The following is a 10,268-nucleotide window of genomic DNA, read 5'->3' as shown; positions in this document are numbered from 1 at the left end:
GTAAGATGTTTTTTTTGACACTACACAAGTGTTCAAAAACATAAAATCTTATATTTTGAGACGGAAAAAGTATCAATATATTAGTATTATGCACAATATAATGCTAATGTATAATACTATCTTTACAGTGTATAGTATCATAGTTTTATATTATAGTTATATTATTATTGTCATGCATGACACGTACTAATATATTATTTAATATAATACATTATCATATCATAATACTCAGACGTTTTTCTTTCTCCTATTTGATTATGTGTCGCCTTAGTAAAAATGCCTAGTTTTTTGCACACATTACAATCCAAATCGCTCACATACATGAGCATACACTCACCTCTATGAAATTGAAGGCACATACGCACACCCTATATCTATAAGCACCTCCTGACATGTATAATACTTCCAAACAACCATAGACCCCAAAAGACCGAGAGACTGATTTGTAGCTGCCAAACCTGGCGCAATTCTCACCATGCGTAGGAAAGCTGGAGAGGCATGCAACTCTCACCGCTTTCAATGGCTTCCAACGCCTCGTAGCTGGACAGGAGCAGATCTTCGATTGGTCATGCAGCGGATGGATATGCAGCATGCATGCACGCATACATGCATATCGCTGGTGGGCGTCGTGGATGCAGGCGGCTTAGCTCAACGGTAAAGATCGCTGGATACGGCCAGCATGCATTAGCGAGCTCCACCGCGGCCGGGCAGGCTCGAAGCCGGCCGTCTGTGCGTGGTTTGTCCCGCCGGCGCGTTTAAGCCTGGTTCGCCTTTTGTTATGTGCCCTCTTTTTAGTTTCAACAGGTGGCCTTTTTCTGTACTCCTATTTGGTTTCATATCGTCTATCTTCTTCTCCTCCTGTATGAATGAAAAATAAGCGATTTTCTTGTTGGGTTTCATCATCATCATCATCATCATCATCAAAAGGGAAGAAGAAAGAGGATCAGGCGTGAGTGGTTCCATACTACAACTTCTTATTTCTTTGTTTATTAAAGCATGGCAGTTGTAAAAAAAAAGCTTCATTCTATTTCTCTTGGTTCAACATATGTCTTCTCTCTCAGTATACACATCTAATCAAGATAGCATGAACGTCTGGCACGACAGCACAGAACTCTCGTGTGCTGATGCCTAAGGGAAAGATTGAAACTTTAGCCAAACATGTCTCCTCTCCAATTCCAGGTTGTCCGCATTTCTCTTTTAAGCTTGTTTTTTTCATAATTTTCTTGCACAGTATCATCTTAGATTTGATTTTGACGATGATAATTTTCTTTTTCTCTATTTTCGAAATATGATTTTTTTTTCGTGATGCTTTACAAGGTATTTCATACAAAGTAAATTTTTAGAACGTGCAAATAAAATTGAAACAGTACTCTTTTTTATAGAACCATCTTAATATCTTCTTGAGAACATTCTGAGATTTATTTTTGAGATGTACAGTATTAGAACTATTTTTTTGGAGGGAATTATGAGAACTATATTTTGTTAAGGGGTAATTATGTGAACTAAATGAAACGGCACTGTGTGCTATATTGATAGGAAGCCCAACCCCGTATGAAGAGGTCGATTTGCTCTTAGCCCATCCTAGTTAACTAGCCTTCTTAAACCGGCAAATTCCTGCTTGGCGCTTCAGGGGCCAAATACAGGCAAAATGGTACCTGGTGCACTTCCTTCTTAATAGGACGGCCCATATAGGAGCCATTCGACTTGGTTTTCGCGAAAGGCCCTTTCGGTTGTGGAAAGCTTCTTTCCAACCGGTTTGTTTCTTCTTCTATGTGCTGGTGACTAATGGGCCGACCCAATCAATCCCGGGATGCTGATTTTAGGAAACCTCGCCAGGCCCAATCAATGCCACCCTTTCTCCTCACCACGACTTTTTAAGACTTAAGAGAGAAGGTGGGTGTTCAAGGGTTTGCCATGGCGGGGAAGGGTAGCAGGCACGGGCGCGGCCGCCCTTCCGGGCACGCGATCAGCGCCGCTCCGGCGGCTGGCCCCTCCTCGTCCGCAGCTCCGTCGTGCGATCTCCTCTCCTCACCTTCGGATTGGCCTACCCCAATCCCCGCTGCAGGCCTCTCGTCGCCATGCCAATCCAAGCCCACGTCGCTGTCGTCGCCGGCCGCCAACCAAACCAGGTCAGCTGCGCCGATCGATCCAGCAGGCTTGTCCAGAGCAAGTATCACTACCAGATCTACTGATGCCGGCCCTAGGGCTGCGGCTCAGGGAGCCTCGGGGCCCGTCCGGGCTGCGGCAGCCGAACCGCCCGATCTAGATGCAAGGCAAGGGGAACAGCCGCTCCCGTTGACCTTTGCTGAGGCCGTGAAGAAGCAACCCTCTACAGCACGTGAGCGCAGCTATACACTCTCCGACATGTTCTATGGTCTCCTCAAGTAATTAAGGGCGTAGCCCCCCTCCCCTACCCCCACCCTAAACCCACCCACACACACACACACACACTGGGTATATATAGCCTGCTTGATGTAACATAAATTTATTGTTTAGTTCTAATAGGGTTTACTACGAAGACCAGCTAAATGCGACGGCCAGCCTGAACAAGATTTGGGGGAGATCAGAGCCATATTATCTAAAATTCTCTTACAGCAATATGTGGGAAATGAAAGCCGACGTTGATCTGATAAGAGCTGCCTCTAACAGCCGGACCAAGTATATACTCTTTCCTAGCTAGCTCTAGCTGCTTTTCCTACTTTAATATATGTACCTCTGCTAACGTACAAGGTGCGAGTGCCAACCATGCATGTGTATGCATGCACAGCACCTTCCGTTGGATTAGTGTTTATGTGTAAGTAGGTGGAACTTCAGTTTGATGCATGGCCTAACTTTGCTAATATTGTGATTTAATATGTACCCGATTGTTGTACCCCCCACAATTTATAGCAAGTAATTGTGCGCAAATTAAATGATATGGTCCACGCAAAAAAAATATATTAAATGATATGGACAAGCCACATGAGCATCAGTTTTCATTATGGACTATGGAGGCGGCAAACCACTGCATTTATAAGTAATTATGCATGTACACATGTCTTGTCTATCACTGTAAGTAGCGGTAATGCTTTGCATACGATGATAACCAGTCCGATCTCCATACGTTCATCTAAGTCTATATTAAAAGAATGCAATGGATTGTGTACATGCACGGTCATATCAATTTCAGACCAAATTAATCATATGTACAGCGGGACGTACTCCTATAAGTAGCAGGGTTTTTTTTTTCTCGGACGGTATTTTCGGAAACCGGTCGAAAACCCTGCTACTTATGGTCTCTTATCCCTTATCCCCACTGGGAATAATCTCTTTGTTTTGATTCCAGTATTGACAGATGGCTACTACCCATTGCTCGACAATTCGTACGGAAGTTCTTAAGCGATAATGATTATCTAATTGAGGAATCAACAATTAATGGGACGCGCTTGTCTTTTAGCGACTTTCCTGAGAGGTCTGATATCCTATCTTAAGCAAGCAGATACACATACCCTAGTTTATTTTACATAACAAGAATATTGTTTGTCTTGCATATGTAGAATGCAGATGTTGGAGGACTTCAGAAAAAATCATCCTCTTGTGCAACATGTGCCTATAATTGGGCGCAAAACTTATATTCTTGCTCCAACATTTCATGGCTGTCGTTGTATGGAGATCTTAATGGTTGGTATATTGGAAAATCATCACCATGGCATCAGCTGGGGTGGCGAATTCAGTGAAGAGAACATTCTGATCATTGAGTGGAAATCTAAAAGCCACCGAGTTGACACAAGAGATTCGTCTCATTACGAGGTAAGAGCAGTGAATACATCCAAACAATTCATTACAAGAAACTGTTTGGTTTAATTTAGATCCATGCATGTGTTTTTGTTACAAAGGACTGTAGCCAATGCCAAATGGAAGGCCATTTTTGGAAATGCATCTCACATCATTGTGCATTTCTTATCCAACCCATGGAGGGAAATGAATCAGGAATGTGTTTAACTTAGACATGCAAGTGCACAAATGAAAAATAGGAATGAGGATGGTTGTACGCACCAGCCCATATGGGGTTAAGCCATAGGTTTGACTTCCTGTGTCCCACTACAAATGGTGTTTTTTGATGGATGTTCATGTTCCTGCTGAGACATCTGTAGTGACTTTGCTGATCTTGCAATTTCATTTGTTCGTGTCTAGTCTTTTTTAGATTTTGTATTCTCTCCGTCCGGAAATACTTGTCATCAAAATGAATAAAATGGGATGTATCTAGATATATTTTAGTTCTAGATACATCCCTTTTTGTCCATTTTGATGGCAAGTATTTTCGGATGGAGGGAGTATGAGTGAGTGTGTGATGATATTTGTGTGTGTGCACGTGGAGCGCATGAGTGTGTGTTCTGCGTGCACTAAAGCAGTCTTACTACTATACATTTATTGTTCAAGTACATGCATGGTGTGCAGTCATATTGTTTTATAGGAGTAGTATTTCACAAAAAAAAACTATAAACTCTCCAGAACATAAACATTATTGAATGCAGACACAAGATTCTCAAGATCAACTTAGAAGCAGTTTGCAAGCTTAGTTATCTGGCGTTTCAGGATTGTTGTCACAACTTTGTTTATTTATTTATTTTTAGTGAACAAACACATATAGTAGGCATCTCGGGTACGGTACATAGTACTTTCATGTGTCCGTCTTTTCTTTTTCTTCATGTTTCCTATATGGTAAAGACCTTCTAAATATACTAATATCTTTTAATGTGTAGTTAAAAAAATGCATGTATGTGTAGTTAATGAGTATTTACATGTGACATGGTTCCTTTGGAAAAGAAATGAACACAGTCCAAAAAAATCGGGAATGTTAAAACTTAAAACTAAGCTTAAATATTTTAACCAGATGAAGATACTACAAAAGCCAGTGGACAGTGAAGGGCAGAGCCTGCGTGAGGCTATGGTCAGAGACCTATGCAAAACTGCTGAGATATTCATACCATTCTACAGGGTGGGTGATCATTTGCCAGTTCATTTTCTGGAGCTGAAAGAAGAGCTAGAAGGAGCAAAAGAAGTGTATGTTGGCAAGGTATGGTACATGAAGTATTTGACTCATCATCCTGCGATCATGCCCTCAGCTGGTCGTAGAACCTTCTTGACCTATCTGCACCATGCACTTCTGGATTGTAATAACCCATTGGGAAACATTATGGCAACAAAACCGACTGCTGATCTGAATGATTGGAAAACAGTAGTGCAATCAGAAGTGAAGGGCAAGAAGTGGGGCGACAGGAATACTATTACTGTTCTCCAAAATGTGTACTACTACAATAAGAAGCCTGGTACTGAATATGGAAGCTCGCAGCGTGAACTTGTCCGTTTTATCCGAAATGTGCATGAACACGGTAAGGAACATGATGCCAGTGTCATCTCCAGCTGTGAGTTGGAGTTGTACCTTGCAAAGAAGTTTAGTAGTTTTCTCCCAAGCATACTTCGGACCCTGTTGGAGTCAGGAGGAATGGATCAGTGAGTACATCGAGGCTTTAGGGTCTTGTTTTCAGTTCATTATACTACAAAAGTATATTGTTCTGCTCGCCATTATCATTGATATAATTTTTCTTTCTAATTTTCTTTATGTATAGTCTTCAAGAAGCCTGGTCACATTATGAAGTTTCCAAGTTGCTCAATTTAATTGGATACAGGATCAAAGAGGATACTAACGGACAAAACCGGTATGTAGTCATATTCATTGTTCTGCAAGGTTTCAAAGCTCTGAATATCCCACTGAAAGATCAAAATTAAATTTAGTGATGAAGCATAAAATGGTTCTGAAATTATGTAAATAATTAATGGCTATAAAATTAGTAGCTATGTTCTGGAAAGGCCTAGAGGGCTTTAGCCAATTTTTTCGAACAATAATTGTTTTATCAATTTTCAGAAATATTACACCTAATTTATTTATTTTTCAAAAATCATACATAGTCAGCCATCTGGTGGCCGACTGGATCCAGTCGGCCAATAGTAGGCTGATTAGCACTCTGTCGGCTAACAACAGGCCGACTCCTGTCGGCTAACTGTTGGCCGACTGGAACTAATTGGCTTACAGTAGGATGATTAGTTCTAATTGGCTTCTTATAAGTTGATAGGTGCATGCCCCATTTTATCAGGCCTAAGTTTCCTGCTTCTAGGCACTAAGAAGGGTAAGCATTGTAGTGTAGTGTCGTACTCTCGCCAAGATATGTCCAAATCCTGATATCCTTTTCAGCTTTATGTTTCCTCTGTCGAGAGTACGAGACAACGAGAGGAAACATACAACTTAAAAGGATATCCGTATTTGGACATATCTTGGCGAGAGTACGAGACTACACTACGATGCATGCTTACCCACCTTAGTGCCCAAAAGCACGAAACTCAATCGGCCTGTTGTTAGCAGACAGGGTACTAATCGGCCCACTCTTGGCCGACTGGATCCATGGCTGACTATGTATTATTTTTGAAAAAAAATAAATTCGGCGTAATATTTTTGAAAATTAATAAAAAAATGTATTATTTAAAAAAAAATAGCAGGGCTTTAGGCCACCAACATATTCCTTTAAGCTGCGTACGCGGATAATAAAATTGTTTCTCGGGGGTTGGGGAAAGGGTCTACCGTAAAGTATTACATACCTATCTGCAAAATCATATGTATATACATGACCCTATATTGGGAAGAAGGCTATCATTGCTACCCGGAGTTTCTGGTGAGGTTTGAAATGGGCTTACTGAAATTATTAGAATTTTGAAATTTAATTCAGATCCTATAGATCGTGCTTTTATCGCTAAATGATACACTCTCCCTGTGCTTTGTCATTTGTCAGGTTGTATTATGTCTGAGCTGTAAGGTTGCAGTTCCTTCAGTTTGTCATCATGGACAGTTCTTGAAGTAACATATACGTGCAGAAGAACGAAGGCTCACCTAATATGACATTATACGATTAATGTAAGAACTAACATTTCGGCAGTACTTGAATTCTTCCCCATAAAAAAAGGGAAGAAACTAAGCATATGACAACCGGCCATGCATTTAACTTATTTTTGTTTAACTGATTTCTGAATTCGTTAGCTTATTTTACCACTACCAGCAAAAATTGTTTTATGTGGTATCTGATGTATATATGCGCATTAAGTAGATGTGAAATGTTGTAGAAATATACTGTATTGAGGTGCTGAACTGCCCTGCGTTGCTGAGGCTGTACAAATTGTTACTATTTGTAATCTTGTACTAAGTGGGTAAAGGTGACTTTGGTATTGGATTCAAATAAAATCTCAGTTGCAGAGGTGCACATGTAGGCTCACGTTGTACATACTCGGCAGTTAAGACGCTTCTATGTACTCTCTCCGTCCCAAAATAAGTGTCTCCTTTGTATTAACTTTAATACAAAATTTTATAAATTTAGACACTTATTTTAGCACGAAAGGAGTATTTAAGTATCCTCTTAATTTAGGCTAAGTGGCTAGGTAAGTCCCAATTAATGAGTAGATTAGATACCTGGTAGAGGATCTGAGTTGTACAGACATTCTGCTAGGTCGAGATGAGAATCCTTCACCATTAAAGAGAAATCACTGCAGCTTGATTACAAGGGTATTACATCCAGAAACACACCAGTATACCCTAAACCTGCCCTCAAACTCTTACCCTATTTTCTACACTAAACCATCAACAACAGAAGATGTTTAAATATCTATGTCACAGTAGTCAAATCAAATGGAATGACCATTATGGTAACCTCTATGCTTGCCTGCACAATGAAAATAGCCACCATATATGACCTTAACAGAGAAGAAATTGCTTAGGGGTGCTGTAAAACAAGCAAAGTGACAATGTTCAGAGAAGCAAAATTTAGAAAGGTTCAGACAGTACTAAATTCACACAAAATCAGAGAAATTTAAACAAATGGCAGACAAGTTGTTGGACCAAAAGCAATGATTTTTGGGCCTCCGCTAAACAAATATATGACCTTTCACATCCAAAAGCATGGTTTTTAGGGTATCTAACAAACACAATGGCATCTGATCAACAAAAGGCCATATGATCAACACAAGGGCACTAAAAAATTTTAAAGCAAGCATTTTGGGCCTATTTAACTGGACATGGCCTTACCATCTGATTTCACCACAACATCCCTCGGATTTCACCTGCAAAGCCCCCATGCAAACCCCCCATGTAACCCTAATTTAGCTTGGCTACTAATTTGGACCCTACAGCAAAGGCAGACCCCTCAATCCGTGGCAAAAAAGGGACAAGGAGCCTAAACCCAAACATGCCTATGCAATTGAATCCTGTCTGCAGTCATTCCCGAAGAAGAAAGAGACGGATCAAGTAGAGGAGGAGGCGACGACGACGACATACCGTACAGGGGCGGCGACGCATCAAGCAGACGCCGTGTGGTAGCAAGAGGAATGTCACGAAGGCCCCTCCCAAACGGCGCAGATGGTGGCAGCTCGGCATCCGACGAAGAGCTCATGGCGCCGTCTCCACACTAGCCCCCGCCGCCTGGGTTTTAATGTTGTTCTGATGCCGTGTCCGGTCAACACAAGTGGATTCAATGGAACAGTGTCAAATCAGCAAATACATACACAAAACCATATTTGGGATCGTAGGTGAACCCTTTAACAAGTTTAGGGCCCGTATTTCAGGTATTTTGAAGTGCAAGTACTAAGTGGATCCAGTCGAACAGTGCCAAATCAGGAAATACGTACACAAAATTGTATTTGGGACCATAGGTGAACCCCTTTAACAAGTTTAGGGACCGTATTTCTGGTACTTTGAAGTACAAGTACAAAACTGAGTTCCAGCACAAGACTTTGAAGTACAAGTACAAAAATGGGTTCCAGCACAGTTTTAGCGACCATGGGTGAATTTTTCTCTTCCATAATCATCTTCTCTCGTATGCATACACGTTATTGACCTAGTATGACATGGGACAGATTCCTTCTGCAAGTGAACCACACACACCGCGACCAGCCTTATCGATAAGCTTATCCGAAGCATGTTACCGAACCACACAAAATTGCAAATCCATCCAGAAATCAAAATATGAGAACTTTTCCAGTTGACTGACCCTGATTTCATAACATTGCCGAAAAAGGGTTTCCCCCCGCTTTATATTATAAAGCAAACATCACCGAGTACATCCGAGATACCGAACAACGCACACACCGCACACACTCAAGGCAAGATACAAAGGTGCCAGGCACCAACACATCAATCCACCGACAACCAATAGAGAGGTGAACCGGACCAAAACGAAGCCAGGCCTCCAAAGCGGTGCCTCCAAGAAGGATACGACCATGGGTAGCCGCCACCGCCCGATCAGCGGAGATCAGGTTTTCACCCGGAGCAAGACGACAAGAGTGTGAATGCCGCGACGGAGCCTTCAGGAAGGGTACGGCGGCAACGGCCACCGCCACCGTCGGCCAGTCAAAGGACTGGACAAGTGGTGTACCCCGGCACTCACACCCCACCGATGAACCTGAACTCCGTCGCCCGCCCGCAACCACGCCACCCATGCGGCCATGTTTGCCTGCCCGCACCTGAGACGCACGCTCCGCCCACGAACGTCGCGCCTCCCGCCGCCAGAGCCGCCGCCCTGCAACCAGACCACCCCGAGACCAACACAAAGGCCCCAACTTTGGACCAACCGATGGCCCTCGACCGACGGAACCACCCGCCGACGCTCCGCTGGTAAACCTGTGCCAACCCGCCCACGGCCGAGGAAAGGGGGAGAAAGGGGAGCGGACGAATCCGGACCGGCAAATCGTGCCGGCGATAGGTGACGCGACCGCATCGAGGCCACCCATCCCTCCAACCAAGCTCCCCGCCGAACACGGGGAAAGGGGGAGAAGGAGGACCCCCATGTCGCCCCACCATGGTAGCTGACACACATCTCCGCGAGGCCATCGGCAACCGCGAGCCCGCCGACGAGGGAGACCAAATCAACCCGCAGCTGCAGCCATGGAAGCTCACTGGAGATGCCTCCTCGCGCCGTCCGTCGACGTCCGAGCGCCAGACCAGGGAGGATCTGACGCAGACTCGACCAACACGCCCCGCCAGCCACCACCACTGCGCCGTCACCCCCACCCGCCCGAAGCTAGGGCAGGGGCGGCCGCCCACAGATCCATGTCGCCCGCGACCCGCACCACCTCAGCGCCAAGCCAGGAGCCAGCCCAGGCCACCGTGGCCCGCCACCGACGCCCTGCCTCGTCGCACCTGCCGCCACGCCAGATCCGCCCACCGCCATGACCGCCCGCACCAGCCGCTC

The 10,268-nt window shown here is 43.9% G+C and overlaps 1 protein-coding gene across 1 annotated transcript; it reads left to right on the top strand.

Annotated features, from left to right (window-relative positions):
- The first annotated feature begins 444 nt into the window (after window positions 1-444).
- On the top strand, window positions 445-7,270 carry LOC119294477. Its single transcript, XM_037572669.1, has 8 exons — window positions 445-949; window positions 1,062-2,384; window positions 2,497-2,658; window positions 3,326-3,451; window positions 3,537-3,789; window positions 4,874-5,493; window positions 5,610-5,699; window positions 6,825-7,270. The coding sequence occupies exons 2-8, from the start codon at window positions 1,915-1,917 to the stop codon at window positions 6,838-6,840; spliced, it is 1,737 nt and encodes a 578-aa protein (XP_037428566.1). The 5' UTR covers window positions 445-949; window positions 1,062-1,914; the 3' UTR covers window positions 6,841-7,270.
- Window positions 7,271-10,268: the final 2,998 nt, after the last annotated feature.

The sequence above is a fragment of the Triticum dicoccoides genome, chromosome 4B (assembly GCF_002162155.2).
Source record: "Triticum dicoccoides isolate Atlit2015 ecotype Zavitan chromosome 4B, WEW_v2.0, whole genome shotgun sequence".
NCBI classification, from domain to species: domain Eukaryota; kingdom Viridiplantae; phylum Streptophyta; class Magnoliopsida; order Poales; family Poaceae; genus Triticum; species Triticum dicoccoides.
This window is presented reverse-complemented; position numbering and strand designations above follow the sequence as displayed.